The sequence below is a fragment of the Gasterosteus aculeatus genome, chromosome X, assembly GCF_964276395.1.
Source record: "Gasterosteus aculeatus chromosome X, fGasAcu3.hap1.1, whole genome shotgun sequence".
NCBI classification, from domain to species: domain Eukaryota; kingdom Metazoa; phylum Chordata; class Actinopteri; order Perciformes; family Gasterosteidae; genus Gasterosteus; species Gasterosteus aculeatus.
This window is the reverse complement of record NC_135698.1, coordinates 19,902,904-19,919,145: the sequence shown is the minus strand read 5'-3', so window position 1 is coordinate 19,919,145 and position 16,242 is coordinate 19,902,904. Positions and strand designations below refer to the sequence as shown.

The window sequence follows — 16,242 nt, the reverse complement described above, 5'->3', positions numbered from 1 at the left end:
GTAGAGGATTTGTCTCCCTTCAGATGGGGAAATTCTCTCCAGGGTACAGGGTCACTCTGCTTTCACAGCAACGTAACCTCGTCGTTGGCTTACCGACGGCCGAGTGATTCCATCAACTGCTGCTGGATAAATCCAATCGGGACGGGTGTGAAGATGCAGACCGTGTGCATTCTGACCAATGCCTAAATACCACATTTACATTTCAGTATTTCACCCGTAGCTTCCTGGAGGCAGTTTTGATTGGAAGCTCATGCGCTCAAAGACAAATGCCCATTTTCACTCTGAAGAGTTGATGTAGCACGTTCAGGAGGAAGAATACAGCGCTGGCCACAGCTGCAAAGCATCTACTGAATACACCATCTGTAATGTGATGTGATGTCTATCATTTGAATACAGTTCAATGACTAATATTGAAGGGATGGATTAATGAACCAGGCTTGTTCGACCTATAATACGGGATTAATTAAATCACAGTGAGCCCATATTTGAATCCTGTGTTTCTGAAGCCAACGAGGATTTAGCCTGAGAATTCCTCAAGTGGTCCACTGAAGGTTATTATAACTCGTATGGGACGTAAGTGCTCGGTGTGTAATCCAAAATGTAAAAGCATCCCACTAAAAGACCCCTAATTACATAAATGGTTGGGTACCCGTCATCGTGTACACACCATGTGCGCTGTTTGTATATTGTTTGTACTTTGTAATTACTGCCTTATTTACACCGTGTCTGCAGTTGTATTAATCAGACGTCAAACGGAGTCAGAGCGAAGCAACATGCTGTTAAACGGGTCACTCTAATGCATGATTTACTTTTGGTTTGACAAGCGGGTCTCGTATATTCAATCAGCACATGTTTAGGGGAGACGTGCAGGCAGCTGGATATCTGAAACTTAACAAATCTCTTTCCTGAAACAATTCCAATCCAATTTGTTACAAAAAGGAAGCCAAAGAATTCAAACATAAAAGGGCTTGAGTCTTAGTGCTCTTGTGTTTGCAGTCTAACTGACATTGTTAAATCCGACATTTTGTTGCATCTTGTTCCTCCCGAGTGCTGTTATAGCCGTAACTGTGGGTCCTCTTGTAATAGCCAACAATAACTTCACTGATAACCAAGCGGCTCGTTTGGCTCAGGCCAATGGGATTGTTAATCCAACCTTCTGTATAAATAAATCAGTGATGCCTTTCAAAGGCCTTTTTTTGGAAACACAATCTGTGTTTCTTGGAGATTTAGTTCAAAGACTGGAAACAGATGCATGGAAACATGGCTCTGTCAAAAGGTCTAATTAAATCCACAACAAGTCCTTCAGAGCTCACTCACACCTTGGATCTTGTTTCTTTAATTCATTTAGTGAAGCTCAAGTGAAAAGCAACATATCACCTTAGTGCCTTAGTGCCTTGTTTGCTGCCAGTAAACAGAGCCTGACCAAGCAACCCGGTACAAATATGTATCATTCCTACACAGAGACTTGGGATTTGAGGGACTACGTAACTCATTTGACTGTGAGCCTGTACATTAGTGAATCCATCAACATCAAACCACTATTACAAAATGTGATGTAGTTCATGCTTCCAGTAAGCCAACATCTGTCTTTGACCGTTGATGGAAATGCATTTACAGGTATATGGAGTGTGTATTTATACTGTATATATACACAGTATATGTATAATTTGCAGTGGATAACTGTTATATGAAATACTTGTAGGTCCCTGAAACAACTTTATATCGTTCTGTAGGATAATGTTCTTGTTGAAGGATACAGAAAGTGCTTCAACACACTTACAGATAAACAGTCGCCTGAAAGGCGTTCGCAATCAATCAAGAAGCCTCCGCCGCTTTCTCCACATGACCAAACATGGTCACGTATGAAAAAGTACCCGACAAGGAAACAAATTCCACACAGTTTACAAGCCACAACACACCGTAGTGGGGAGCCCCTCCGCTGCTCATTGGAATAGAATAGAATAGAATAGAAGTACTTTATTGATCCCCGAGGGGAAATTCAAGATCCAGGTAGCTCCTGACAATATACAAACATAATACACACATGCAGTCAGACTATTAAAAGGGGTTCACCAAAGAAAAAATAGCGAGGTACCTTTGGTTGGCGGGTTGTGTTGTTATACAGTTGTTGTTAAATGTTTGTGTGTATGTTTGTGTATATTATAGGTGGGAAGCAGTTGTGTTGTTTCGTGAGGGGGTTTGGATGCATCTGAACATCATCGTGCAGAGTTCAACAGGCTCAACGGGGCCTTTTCTCTTTGTTTGAATGAGCCAATCATCGTACAGGTGTAGCTTAAAGGAAAAATTGCAGCTTTTAATATAATGTCCAATGAGGAGAACTGTAGGCTGAGTGCTCATTAAAACTGCAATGAAACATGTTTAATAACAAAAGAGCATAAATTCATTCAAATTTCAAGGAGAGTTTTGGGTTCCTACGCGACCGCGAGTCGATGGAAACAGACGCAGCTCCGTGCTTCTCCCTGTTCTGCATCCCATCAGCTGAGATGTTGTACTCTGCCTCCTTTTAAGGAAGTACACAGGCAGTGTTGAGTTGTGGTGTCCCAGCTTGGCAAGGTGCAAGGCCACAGGCCGTAAGCATGGTTTACTCTAGGAAATACTTGCTGCTATACAAAGTGGCAATCCAAGAATAACTTATTTCCAATGTGATTGGTCATCAGCATCTTCCCAGCTGGGAGACAGAAAGCATGATTGGAAGGAGAGGTGGTTGTCATAGCAACGGTTGATAAAAGGAAACAGACTATGTCAAGTGTTTTACACAGTGGAAAAGGAACAGCTGGATATGTAAATAAATAAACCCTACTTCTAAATCATTCTAGTAATAATGAAAGGAATAGAATTTCTCCTTACAGCCTCGATGGCCGACTGATTGATTGTGAATGACCCCATTAACGTCCGAATGCTCACCTCTAATCTCTCCCGTAATTTGTTCATGTGGAAATCCATTTGCTCTCCTATTTATTGTCCCCCCCCTGCAGGACTGGAGAGCAGACATCCTTCCCTCTCTGTCACACGCAACACTTGCGGCCTGCAAAGACTTCAGCAGCAGGATCGCCCCGTTTTTCTCTTTTGGCAAATGTGATTCACAACTCAAACTGTTGGAAAAGACCTTGTTGCTTGGGTTTGGAGGGAAGCTGACGTCTCGCTCTCTCTGGTCACCGGCAACACGGTGGACGTTGGTGTTTCTCTCAGGCACACTTGTTAAAAAGGGGAACCAAAAGTTCCACAAAGCGAAACGTGTCCTTTAAAACAAATCTCCGCTGTGTGCTCACATGCTTCGAAATAACGTTTACGCTCACACAGCTGTTTTAACTGGCGGCGACGTGAAATAACCGAGAAGGAGAGAAGATGCTCTCAAACCCAAACATGTGTCAAGTCCCCAAAGAGTCTGTGGTCATAAACTCACATCACCGCATGGGGTTGGAGCCTTGATCTTTACTACCATCTAAGGAATAGGACTCTCACTTGGCACGTCCTCCACGACAAACAACCTTTCCACAATCAGACGTGTGCACAATGTATCTAAATCAAATCACTGCATCCACTGCTGTCAGACAGGGCCGATGCGAGTGCCTCCGGGACAGCAATTTGCAGAGGAATAGCAACAAAAATGCGTGTTTCAGCCTGCTAGTTGCTTCATGCAGTCCTGTCTTCCTTATACATATGTATGCACCTTCGATGCAGTCTGTTCTGTTTCCAGTCCCTCTGCAGACATATAGTTGAAAAGCTTTATAACATTTCAAGATCCTCATACGGAGCTCAGCCTACGACCATCGACTGAAAGGATTTATCGGCTTTCATTGCATTAAATCAAGTTCAGGAACATTACGTCTGTTTAGAATACAAAGTCACGTACTGTGGATCTTACGCAAATGGACACAAGTCAAGTCCTTTTGACATCTTCCTATGCTCTTTTTATTGCAGGTACCTCCATAACACAAAACCGAAGTTCAATTAAGTTGCAGTTTGTTAAATGTAGAGCATCTGTTCTTCATCTAAAGCAGCTGGTTAAGCTTAAGACTCGTTGGCGAGACACAAACCTCCCTCGTCACCAGTAACAACTTTAACAGCCCTTTCTACAAATCAATAATCTCCCGTTAAGTCACAGACCACAAAAAAGTTGCCCCCCTTTTTTCTCTGCATTAACTTCAGTCATTAAGCATCACGCGGTGTCATCGTCACACTTACCAGGCCGGCAGACCGAAGTGATCGTAGTTGCTGGAAATCAGCAGAGGGCGAGCGACCAGAGGTTTATAAGCACAGCATGCAGCCTGCAGCCCCGCCTGCTCAACTTCACATCGGGCTGACGCTTGTGTGTGTGTGTGTGTGTCTTTTATCTTTTCTATCTAAATCTCATGGATTCCTTTAGTCTGAACACACTGTTATTTCTGAGATTATATGACGCTTGGTCATTTAAATCTGATCTAGGGGCTAAAAGGATATGCTCTTAAATGACACGGAGCATCGATCGAAGTCTTTCAGAGAAAATGAGAAACGTGTCAGGGTGGCTTCTTTTCTACATCATTTTGCAGTAAATTCTTCTACGCTATGCAAAGGATTTCTATTTAAATGGTTGACGAAAACCTTTGTCATTCACATCTGACACACTTTCCTGTTGTGAAATGATCCGATGGTCGGATAAGATGAAGATGAAGCTTGAAATTGACGCAAAACCTTGTTTCGGGAAAAGTAAATTTTATTTCATCTTTCTTTTATTTCATCATACAAGCTCTCATTGGGTAAGGTGTGAACAGCAGGGAAGACATTAAGTAATCCATGAAATTGCAAATATATCAACGTTTTCCTTAGTGGCTACAAATGCTTAGCTTAGCAGATCTCCTCCTGTTGACCTAACAGACAAGTGTACAAAATTAAAGTGGCAGAGAAAGAAGACATAAAAACACAAGAGCCAAATGATGCACAGTGCTGTACATCTTCAACCAGGAGACACACAATACAGCAGACAATGATGTAGCCAAAGCCACACACAGTAGTAACATCAGATGGCAGTAGAAGACGGGAAGTGAGACTCAAAGCGGGATTTGTGCCCAATTTCACGCAGGTTATCAAAATGACGTAAGCAATATGACGTGACACACTTATGAATTTAGTAATGGGATTCACAATTCACAGTTGTATTTAATTAGAAAGGGGGATTCATTTTAAAAACTCCTAAAATCTCCCCCAAAAGTGCAAAGCAAAAATACAGTTATCACCAGATTACCAGTGTTTTCAACTCAACCTGTTTCGTCACGGTTGTGCTCTGTCGACCACATGGCCAAACAACTTCTGCTATGTCGCTTCCTCTTCCTATTTAACAGTACAAGAAACTGTGACAGAAGACGAATTCAATGATTTCGCATATTTACAGCTTTTCATGGGGTCACTTGGAATGAAGAGGTAAGGTTTGTCGATGGAGTGCTTTTTGGATTTTTTTCTTCTTTTTTTTTTAAGCTGCTGAATTTGAGCGATACGTTAACTCTGAAGGCACATGTTTAAATCCAGGGGAATATTCCTAAAGCTCATCAGTGTAACAGAAAAGTAACATCCCCTTCTCCTCTCTCCCTGTTGGACAAAATGGAACATTTCTCCACTTCATCACATTACAGTTGATCTACAAGGTTGAGTCACTAGGTAAATAAATAAACCAACACTTTAGGGTCACCATACAGGCATACGTGGTAACAGTTAGCTTAAACAACCCAGCTTAGACAAAATCCAACGCAACACTGAAACAACGGCAGTACAGTACCGTCTCCTCCCATCCGTCTGACCTGTCACTCACAACCACACATACACAGAAATGTCACCTCTTCCTTTAAATCATATTAACAATGTGCTGTTTTTGTAAGATGTCATACATCTTTATTATTATTATTATTATTATTTGCATCTTCTCACCAATGCCCACTGTGCCTGTGGCTAAGAAAAGTGCGTACAGGCAACCAGAACCGAGCTAGGTTAAATCTTACAGCCATTAATGTGTTCAAGTAGATTGTTTGGCTTTTCCCTGGTCCTCCACCTTTTTAATTGCCACCTGAATCTTTGCCTGGTCTCCCAGGAGCTGTCGAGGTTTCACAGGCTTGAGGTTTTCATCCAGCTCAAGCAGCACAGGTATCCCTGTAGGTAAAGTCACGCTGACAATATCCTCATCGGATATTCCTGTTGAAATAAAAGACAGTGATATTAAGATCGCGCTAAACACAAAAGGAGCCACGACCAGGCTTGATAACGGACATGCACGAACGCTGAATGAAAGTTTGTTAAGAAATGCTCGATATTATTGGGTAATAGTCCACATGTGTTAAGTTAAGGAGTCCTGCGCCATGAGGAGCCTCCAAAGCTTTTAATGAAAAGGTCAGCGTGCACTTAATAGCCACAGCCGAATGTAACATAAAACTCCCTGGCCTTTATACACAAGTTCAACTTTCCATTTGCAGAACTGAAATATGTCCATCCCTGTTCAATGGTGATGACTACAAACAGCAGCCTGAATGCATTTACTGGACGAGCACAAAAGCTAAGAGAGAGGCCTGTTTAGAATAGCTTAGGGCAGTACGCCGCATACCTTCCAGATGTTTCAGCAGGGCTCTGCAGCTGTTTCCATGAGCAGAAATGAGCACAGTCCTGCCTTTCCGAATCTCTGGCACCACAGCGCTGTCCCAGTATGGCAGCAGCCGGTCCAAGACCTCCTTCAGGCTCTCCGCCCGGGGGAGCTTCTCCTTCGGCACGTCACAAGTGGTGTACCTGCGGTCGTTGTAGATCTCCGGGAAGTAAGGGTGGGATTCATCCATTGGAGGGGGAGTGATATTATAGCTCCGTCTCCACAACTTCACTTTCTCCTCTCCGTGCTGCAGGGCCATCTGTGCCCGGTTCAGGCCGATCAGGGCGCCGTAGTGGCGCTCGTTCAGCCTCCAGGACTTGACCACGGGGACCCACTCCTGACCCATGGCCTCCAGCACCAACCACGCCGTGTGAACAGAGCGGCTGAGTATGGAGGTGAATACCAAGTCGAACTTGTAGCCCTGCTCCTTTAGGAGTCTTCCACAGTCCCGGGCCTCCTTCACCCCATCCTCGCTCAGCTTCTGGTCCACCCAGCTGCAGAACCGGTTCTCTTTGTTCCAGGCCCCCTCCCCATGCCTCAGCAGAAAGAGTCTGTACTTGGACATCCGAAGCACCAGAAGCGGAGACCTTCACACGATCAGCAGAAATGAACAGAATAGTTAGTCAAGTAGTAAGTTAATGGAAATGATGCAATACCAGTGTATTATCTCAGGTGGCCACAGATCCGTGTGTCTGATCTGAGATCTGGCGCTGGCGCAGGCGCAGTGGCACCAAAAGACGTTGTCTTATAAGAGTGACGAGCTAAAAGCGTGATAGCGTGTATATATCAATATATAACGTTACAGCAGTTAGCTAGCTGCAGTCTCGGGCTGTACCGGAGACAAAGATATCTTTACTGTATAATTCCGCGGGCATTTTTTGGGATGGTGCTGCACTGCTTATCGGCCAGCCTGGAAGGATGGATGGACGTGTTGCTGTGTACAGAATACCGTTTGGCGCTCAGGTCCAGGTAACATGAAAAGACAAAACCAACGTTTAAAAAAAAAACACGAGTATGTGGCGGAGCCATCCCCAAATAATCTGAATGTCGTGAAAATGTCGCCTTACCCTGTGTCCGTTTTAAATCCGGCCTAAAAGTAGCTGGAACAGTCGTAAATCTTCGGCCATGTACAGCAGTTGTTCCCGTGGACCGTTGATGAGTGACCACCGCTTCCTCCAATCAGAGCGGTGGATGTCACGCGGAGGCGGTACCGTTGTCAGATGCTATGCCCATATTAGGGGTGGTAGTAGCGCGTAGGGACGTTGCTCGTGGTGGGAGAAAGAAGGGGAAGAAGGGGCGTGACCGCCCGCTAACCGTCGCCTCTTTGAGGAGGTTTGTTGTTGAGTTGCCTTTGTGCTTAGAGAGGAAGTACGGTTCGGTTCATTAAAACAAATGAAACCTGCGTAACTTTTTAACACGACGACTGTTTTGCTCTCTCTAACGCGGTGTAACGCTACAGTAAAACCATAAGGCTAAGTTGAACACATTGAAGATGTCTCTACATTGAAGACATTTTTTCTCATGTATATATAGAAAAAAAGATTATGATGATGTAGTGAGGCTTATATATTTTCAGAAAACCAATTGAGAATGAGTTGATGCATTTTGGATTATTCAAGTAAATGAAGTGACAAATCAAAGATTCAGATTAATACTAAAATTATAAATCATGTTTTTGAACTGTGCCAATATTTTATTTGCAACATTTGTCTTAAATACAACAGTGGTGTCTAAGGTAGAGCTACCACGGTAAAAACTATCATAAAATCATTCACTGCAGATAAAAGTGTGCTGCAATACCATCAGATGTGATTTATAGGAGCAGTGGCAGAATTACGGTTTAAAACACAAAACTGATCAATGATTATTTTATTATTGGATCCACAATTTACAACACTGCGTCTTCTCATCATAACGTCTGAATGAACTTTTGAAGGATGCACATCTGTTGAACCCCAACACAAGTTACTCCTGGAATGTGCATCCCCCCACATTCTTGTCAGAAACACAGGTACAGAAATGTGCTTCTAAGTTGTCATCTAAGTCCATAATTCGTAGGACACTATTGTGGATAATATGGGCATACGATTTATACTTGAAGACAAATCAGCATTTACTCTGAATTCTTGTTTATGTCAATCAAAGGCCAAAAAGCAAGCAAGTAACGTTACTACAGGGGACCTGAACAGCCAAAGCGGAGTTGTGTTCGTAAATGAATATGGTTAATATGGTATTAATATAAGTTAAAACTTATATTGCTCTAATATATACATATGTTTTTATAATATGTTATGTAAAAAACTATATGCATTGAACGAATTATCGAACAGTTAGACTCTTTTACTTTTGTCAATACACTTGAAACATGAACTGTGCCAAAAACTCACTCCGAAAAACCGACTCTCATTATGGAGTAAGCAAAAGTTTCACTTGTTCTGCCTGTTGTTGGAGCAGCAAATGTTTTTCCAACACACACAATCTACTGTCCAGCATTAAACAGCTTCTTCCTGCCCTCCATGCCAGACATGGCGTCCACGTTCTTACGCCAGTCGGTCACTTCCTCTTTCTGCAGGGGTGAAAAGACCATTTTTAATCAGCCCAGTCGGACTAAAACCAGACAACTTTCACCACAAATCGGCCTGCGTTGTTGGCAAACATACTTCCTTGTTAATATGACGAATGAAATTCATGCACCGAACATTACTGCCTAAAATACATTCTCACGTCCTCCACATCAATGTGGCACGGTGTTACTTTCTATTAGTTTTAGGCAGCAGCCTTTACCTTTTCCTCCTCCTTCTTCACAGTCTTCAGGTTGGCCTTGAAGTCCACGGACTCTTTGACCTTTGAGCCCAGCAGAGCTCCCAACATGGCGTCGGCAGACACCCTCACCCTCTTCAGAGCAGGTCTCTTCATCTTGCCCTTCAACTCAAAGATCTTCTGAGACAGCTCCTGTATCTTTTTTTTTTTACCACATGAAGAACAAACGCACCCTCAGTGGTGCCATAGAACTGTCCGAGTCCAAATGCGTGTTGTTTTACATAAAAGGATGCTACTGAAACTGCTGGTCACAAATAGTAGTCACCTCCAGATTGTTCTTCGTCACTTTAGCATTAATGTCGTAGCGCTCTTCATCAGCGACATCGATTTTCCGGTGCAGCTCTTTGCAAATATTCTGTGGACACACAGACACACAGACCGTTCATTTATTCGACTGGTTTGAATACCAGTTGCTGCAATTTGAATAACTGGTTTTGACTTCACGGAGAGATGGATAGAGCAAAGAAACAATGCACACAGACGGTGCGACACTTAATACCACAACTCGATCCTCTAGCACAACGCGCTTTGGCAAAATGCTTTCACTGGTCTGCACCTCAGTGTGTGTGCTCTCAGTTCAACGCGGAGCTGAATTGAAAGTCTTTGCTGTTTAAAGTTTAAAGCCGCTGAGCTTTTTAAATGAGATTTTTCATGCTTTGAGAACCACCAACTGCGTTACATTCAGCTTGATTGTGTTTCGTCGCCAGCAGAATTCGATTGGACGGATATCTTAAAAGCCCATAGTAATTGTTTGCGGGCTGAAAACCATTAGTAGCAGGTTTGGAAAAAGCAACTTTTTCAAAGTGCTTGGACAGGTATGTAGTTTAAAGACAGATTTCTTCAGAGCCACAACAGGGAAGAACCTGATGCTTCCCTGATGAACGTACCTGCAGATCCTGCAGAGACAGGCTGGACAGCTGGAGCTCCGGGACTCTCTCAGCGAGGGTGTTCTCTCGTTCAATTTTTTTGGCTTGCTTGTCGTTGTCCAGCATAGTCATGGCCTTCTTTAGCAGTTTGGTCTGGTGCATGTACATGAGCAGAATTACATCCCAGCCCACCAGGCAATGTGGGGTGAACCGCACGGAAACACTTCATCAGCATTATCATTCGAGAGTAAGAGTACACGGTGACACATAACGTACCTTCAGGAACAGTCTGCGGGACGCAGAGATTTTTGGCTTCGGTTTCTGGAAAAGAAAAGGTTGCACATGTCAGATATCTGGTTCAACTTTTAAAATATCCAACGGTAGTGATTTTCCCAGTGTTGGGTCTCCTGTACGGTTTTGCACGTTAATCATGGAATAACATAATAACGAATGAATAACTCACCGATCTATCCAGTTGGGGAGTTTGCGTTCACATTTGAAAAAGATAAAGAAAATGTGCAATTTATTAGATTTGTGAAATGTTTTCAAGTAAGTTGGGGTGTGCTGACAGTAAATGAGACACGGATGCTTACGATTCAGACATTGTTGCAGTTCGATGTGTCCCCTTGTTAGATCAATCTGAAACTGAAAAGTGAAATAAGAAATTATATTTTACAGAATTTACGGAATAATTAACTGTGAAAAAAGCCGCACTTCTGATTGAGGAATCCCGTTCAGCAGAAGTAGCAGTTCTGCAGTAGAGGACACACATGTGTGACATTGTCCGAAGGTCAAACTCAACCACTTTAAAGAATTCTCTCAAAAAACGAAGCCTAAATTAGACAAACCATCTACACCACAGAGGGCCGGATTCATGTTGTTTTTGTTTTGTTAATTCTTCATTACAGTGAAATGACAACAACACACAATTATAAACAATTCAAATGTGTAATGTAATGTAATAATGAATAGGTCGCAAAGAGGTGAATCCACACTGTTAATGTCACGTTAATAACTCCAGCCAGCGGATCTCAGACCTGAACAAAAGGAACTCTACTCCCTTACACCCGTGTAGATTTTTATCTATTTAAATTCAGTTGTAAGAAATTAGATCAGAAATTGACATTAATCACGCTTTTTGAAAAGGGATACAGTAGTTTTTTTTATACATTATTGTAACCAAAAGCCTTAATTTACTATTTTATCCCTTCATGATCTGCAGTGTTTCAAAATAAAACTCCTTACCTTATAGAATAGGTGACAAATACCCTCAAGCGACGTTTTCTGAGTCGAGAAGGGCAGAAAGAGGGTAGATATATAGATTCTAGCGCCCATGTGAGTGGCTCACTAAAATAGACCCTCTGTCCTCACCCCTCTTGTGCCGTGTCTCTCATATAGCACATGTGTGAGTTATCAAATCTTAATGGGTCCGTCCACTTCTGATGCTTCCTCAGTCTCTTCGATTTTTTTAAAGGAGTATTACGTATTAATTGTGAAATAAAATTGGACCCTACATAAAATGCAAAGATTACACAGTGGAAGAAAGCAGTTTTATTGGGACGAAATTGCTGGTTTCATGCTTGTATAAAGTACAAAATACAAATATGAAGATTACACACTTTTGACAGCAATAAACAACTCTTGCTGTTTAGTTTCTACCATCATGTATTTAATAGGAAATAGATCTTGAATATTTGTTATTGTTAATTGTAGGTAACATATAGGATTTGTTCATTCCCGAGGGACAAACAATGTTTCTCGGCAGGCAGCTTATTATACTGTAGATCCACAGCACAAGTGTCAGAGTGATGGTTTGATGGTGTTTTGCTGCCACTCAAAGGCAGCAGAGGAGACCTACACTGCACCACTAAGACAAAGCGGGTAAACACAGAAACCATCCTGGTTATCCTGGTGTTTGTCCTACCTGCAATGTAGTACTTGGTCAAATATTGGTATACAACAGTAAGTCATGGGACTTTATTTTAAGAAGATAATCTCTTAATCAAAGGTACATGTTTCTTTAGTTTCCGGAGGCGTCAAACAGCTTCTTCCTGCCCTCCATGCCAGACATGGCCTCCACGTTCTTACGCCAATCGGTGACTTCCTCTTTCTGTTTGGAACATAAGGCGTCACAGACAGACCGATTATTTCAACCAAAAATAGCCATTAGTTGAAGGTTGCTGAGGCGCCGAAGCAGAAGCCCGTGTTACCTTTTCCTCTTCCTTCTTGACCGTTTTGAGGTTGGCCTTAAAGTCGATGGACTCCTTGTGTTTGGAGCCCAGCAGAATGCTCAGCATGGCCTCAGCTGAGATCTTCACTCTCTTCAGCGTCGGCTTCTTGAACTTGCTCTGCATCTCAATGACCTTCAGCTTCATTTCTCCTATCTGGACGGAGATTGGATTCATAGTTACCTTTTCGTTCACCATTGGGAGTCAAGTACACCATATTTCCCTCACTTCTATTAAACGTTTTACGTGAACAAAATGTAGAGGGAAGCTTTTTCAAATGCATCCATGAATTCATGAACATCAGGCTTTATTAATATACGTCTATCAGTACTTAATCCCAAACGGAGAGCTGAAAGTTTACTATTAATCTGTTCAGGGTCTTTTACATAAATCTTGCACTCTGTACTGGTGAGAATAGCATATTTAAAGAATACATTTTTAGTTGCTACCTTTACGGATGATTCTGGTTAGGAAAGACTGATTTCCCAACACCAAATATTTTATTTACCGTCTATTTAGCCACAATGTCATTTTTATCAAATCGTTGTTATTTATTTGTTATTATTTACACTGCCCCCCTTATTTTTCATTATATCAGTACTATATCTGTATTATAGTCCTATCATTTAATATCATGCTTAAGATTGAATTTAGAATTTCATCTCAGTTTTCTGTTGATATTGTAAAAGGCAAATGTGCAGTGTTGAGTTGCAGCATATATTTGGCGCATTGTTTGGTCATATAACAAAATGACTGTATCAGACTTTATTAACGCTGTTATGTCTCCTGCCGCCACCTGGAGGCAATGTTTGTTCACATTCGGCTCTTTTACGTTCTGAGCACGTTTTCACAGTGAAGACATTTGTATTTTCATTTTCATTCATAATCAGCTCACCTCTTTTTCATTTTTGGCCACTTTGAGTCCAACATCATACCACTCCTCATCTACAACCTCAATCTTGTGATGCAAATCTTTACAGAGATCCTGTTTAAACAAAACAAGAGTAGAAGACGCCATCTTTTCTGATCAGAATACTACAGTAAACTAGAAAGAAATACATTAGTGATTGTACTGGAATGTTTGGACAAAGTTTAATACCTGAAGCTCTTGCAAAGACAGACCAGACAGATTTAAAGGAGGAACTCGTTCTTTCAGAAAAGTTTCTCTTTCCTTTGCTTTCTGCTCCGTCTCCTCCTGCAGCATCTGACCAGCGACGGTCAAAAGTCGAATCTAAGGAAAATGTCAAAATTATTTAAAAATGTACTCTAGACAGCCAAAGGATATTGGATCAATTTACATGGAAATATGTTCATATTTGACACGTGTGTACATTGTACGAGAATCATCTATTTCTCAACACACATACCATTTCTGAGGTTTACACAGGGAGCATATACAACGATGTGTTCCCCATAATAAATACATTTTATCGATTTTAAAAACGTATCAAAGGAAGAAAAACTTGCCTTCAACCCCAGCCTTCGAGAGGAGGAGATCTTGGATTTTTTCTATAATTCACACATGAAAAACATTAAATACTCCACATATATTATGCACGCATTTACATATTTGATCTTTGTCATTACATCAGTAAAAAACTAGATGACTGAGAACAGAGCTCATTTCTAGATGACGTATGATAGATACTCACAGCTCTGTTGGAGTATTAGTGAGAGAGAGAAAAACATGTGATCTTATTTACATCATTAAAACCAATACATGGTATTACAGAATACTTTGAAGACTTTAAAGTGAAGCGGAAGCGATTATACTCACAGATCAGCCATGATTGTCTTGAATACCGCCACTAGAATTGGAAAAGTAAATGAAAGTCTATTTTCATCAAAGTATTAATGCATTTGATTGCAAACTACCTTTTAACACCTTAGAATTGAGCTGGACGCAGAAGATCAATGACCAATGACAATTTAACCTTAATGCTCAAAGTATTTAACCCACTGCAAACATTTAATTATTTATTGTCAACTCAGTTGTTGCCCTTGTACGGTTTAGCGCTAATAAGAATTTTGGTTGTAATTTCCCATTTTTTATTCATTGCATAACATTGTCTTTACTTTATATTTGTCCTCGACATTACATATAGCAGTTACAATACAACTATGCTATTATTTTCCTCATCTGAAAACAAGTTCCCCATAGTTAAATGTAATATTATAATAGATCTAAATACATATTAGAATTCAATTGAATTATGTGCAGACATTTATTTCTATGCATTGTTACAGCCGTGTTAACATAAGTCACAGCCTCTGCATAGGCGACGAAAAGGTCTAACGGCCAGTTGATCCACAGGAATGTACAGTGACAACTTGCTGTTAATCTCAATGATGTCCAAATGACAATAAATTGTAAGACACGTCCCTGAATAAGATACTTTGCAGATAATGAGTAAAACTGTTGGTGATTGTTTTAAACCGGCTGCAACATGCTGAGAAATGTTTCCTTAATCCCCAAAGTGAGCGCAACACCTCGACGGTTTACCGAGTCCCCAATGACCACCAGTAGAAGAAACTAGTTACCTTGTTGAAGACAAACAACTCCTTAAGCCTCGCGTGCGTGACGGAGGCAGCAATCAACTTTCTGAGGGAGAAAAATCCGATTTATAGCGGCAGTGCGAGTGTGAGTGGCCCACAGAAATAGACTCTCCACAATGTGATACGTGAAAGGAGGTAATAAAACTTCATTTATGGGCCTAATACCCAACACGTTTGGGTATGTTGTGTTTTTGGACAACACCTGTTGGTGGAAGTGACAGTGAGAATTTAAAGAGACATTGTCCTCTGACCCACTGGTGGCGCGCTGGGTCAGTGTCACACAATCACGTTTGACCGGCTTGGGGGAGTCTTGTTAAAGTTCTTAAGGAGTCAAACAGGAGAAATCAACCTGTAGTGGGGGATATTCATTTTGTTTGTAGAATTAACAGCAGCGCCCAGGTTTGAATCTGGATGTCAAGATGTCCGTTTATCGGCATCTAATATTTTTAGTTAGATTATTATATACTTATTATATCTTCATCTCTTGTGGGTTCATCAATTGTATCAAATCAAATGTATGATATTGCTTTGTTCATGACAATTTTCAATAAAATAGAGATTTAAACATTGGAAATAAATCAAATGCGTCAGCGTTGGGAACATGACACCATATTTTTTTCTTTCTTTTCCAATACGAATACGCCTTTTTCCCTTTACTCACCACATCAAGTCGCAAGGAGTAAGACGAATTTTCATTTTCCTTGAACAAATTCCTTCACATTCTCATCACCATTCTTTTGCACGTGTGCCGTGGTGAAAAGCAGCACCACCTGGGAGCCAAATGTTAGCCAGGTTTTATTTGCTGGAGCAGAGGAACAAAGACAGGTGACCTTCAGCACTTGAACTGACATTGTGGTAACGGGGTCACGCCCTCACATGAGGATTGGTCGGCAGGAAAAGACTAAACAAGAATAGTAGAGTACAAACCTTGGGTCAGAAAGAAGTTTTAGGTTACTTCTTGTAGAATGTGTTTGAATGGAGACTAGAAGCTTAGGGTTTGGAGTCCCTTCGATAGGAACACCAGAGCCTGCATTTCCTCATATTGCCTTCCGCCTGATGCGAGTGCACGACTAAAATCCCCTCCTCTGTCTTGTCAGCTAGCATCTTGTACTTTATATCATTGCACTCCGCCGTGCCCCCCCCCCCCTGC

The 16,242-nt window shown here is 41.5% G+C and overlaps 3 protein-coding genes across 4 annotated transcripts; all 3 read right to left on the bottom strand.

The window, feature by feature from the left end:
- Window positions 1-4,696: 4,696 nt before the first annotated feature.
- bpgm (2,3-bisphosphoglycerate mutase) lies at window positions 4,697-7,820 on the bottom strand. Of its 2 annotated transcripts, none has more exons than XM_040162721.2 (3): window positions 7,690-7,820; window positions 6,587-7,209; window positions 4,697-6,180 (listed from the first exon to the last, which is right to left on the bottom strand). In XM_040162721.2, exons 2-3 carry the CDS (start codon window positions 7,185-7,187, stop codon window positions 6,005-6,007), a joined length of 777 nt encoding a protein of 258 aa, XP_040018655.1. In that variant the 5' UTR covers window positions 7,188-7,209; window positions 7,690-7,820; the 3' UTR covers window positions 4,697-6,004. The 2 variants fall into 2 exon arrangements, with proteins under 2 accessions (XP_040018655.1, XP_077939589.1); XM_078083463.1 differs by having other exon boundaries at window positions 7,479-7,778.
- A 656-nt stretch (window positions 7,821-8,476) lies between these two features.
- Window positions 8,477-10,700, bottom strand: LOC120809119 (troponin I, fast skeletal muscle). Its single transcript, XM_040162722.2, has 5 exons — window positions 10,585-10,700; window positions 10,330-10,461; window positions 9,708-9,797; window positions 9,407-9,580; window positions 8,477-9,188 (listed from the first exon to the last, which is right to left on the bottom strand). Exons 2-5 carry the CDS (start codon window positions 10,438-10,440, stop codon window positions 9,102-9,104), a joined length of 462 nt encoding a protein of 153 aa, XP_040018656.2. The 5' UTR covers window positions 10,441-10,461; window positions 10,585-10,700; the 3' UTR covers window positions 8,477-9,101.
- Window positions 10,701-12,193: 1,493 nt separating this feature from the next.
- LOC120809120 (troponin I, slow skeletal muscle) lies at window positions 12,194-15,128 on the bottom strand. The gene is made up of 6 exons (XM_078083464.1): window positions 15,078-15,128; window positions 14,004-14,344; window positions 13,636-13,767; window positions 13,432-13,521; window positions 12,519-12,692; window positions 12,194-12,418 (listed from the first exon to the last, which is right to left on the bottom strand). The coding sequence occupies exons 3-6, from the start codon at window positions 13,738-13,740 to the stop codon at window positions 12,329-12,331; spliced, it is 459 nt and encodes a 152-aa protein (XP_077939590.1). The 5' UTR covers window positions 13,741-13,767; window positions 14,004-14,344; window positions 15,078-15,128; the 3' UTR covers window positions 12,194-12,328.
- Between the last annotated feature and the right edge of the window lie 1,114 nt (window positions 15,129-16,242).

Coding starts and splice junctions, on each gene's coding strand:
- LOC120809119 (XM_040162722.2), bottom strand. CDS start 10,440: ATGACTATGCTGGACAACGACAAGCAAGCCAAAAAAATTGAACGAGAG. Junction 9,581..9,707: donor TGACGAAGAACAATCTGGAG/GTGACTACTATT, acceptor AAAAAAAAAAAG/ATACAGGAGCTGTCTCAGAA. Junction 9,189..9,406: donor TGAAGAAGGAGGAGGAAAAG/GTAAAGGCTGCT, acceptor TCACCCCTGCAG/AAAGAGGAAGTGACCGACTG.
- bpgm (XM_078083463.1), bottom strand. CDS start 7,651: ATGGCTCCGCCACATACTCGTGTTTTTTTTTTAAACGTTGGTTTTGTC. Junction 7,210..7,478: donor AATGCCCGCGGAATTATACA/GTAAAGATATCT, acceptor GATCGTGTGAAG/GTCTCCGCTTCTGGTGCTTC. Junction 6,181..6,586: donor CCTGCTGAAACATCTGGAAG/GTATGCGGCGTA, acceptor TTATTTCAACAG/GAATATCCGATGAGGATATT.
- LOC120809120 (XM_078083464.1), bottom strand. CDS start 13,740: ATGCTGCAGGAGGAGACGGAGCAGAAAGCAAAGGAAAGAGAAACTTTT. Junction 12,693..13,431: donor TGGCCAAAAATGAAAAAGAG/GTGAGCTGATTA, acceptor ATCTCCGTCCAG/ATAGGAGAAATGAAGCTGAA. Junction 12,419..12,518: donor TCAAGAAGGAAGAGGAAAAG/GTAACACGGGCT, acceptor TGTTCCAAACAG/AAAGAGGAAGTCACCGATTG.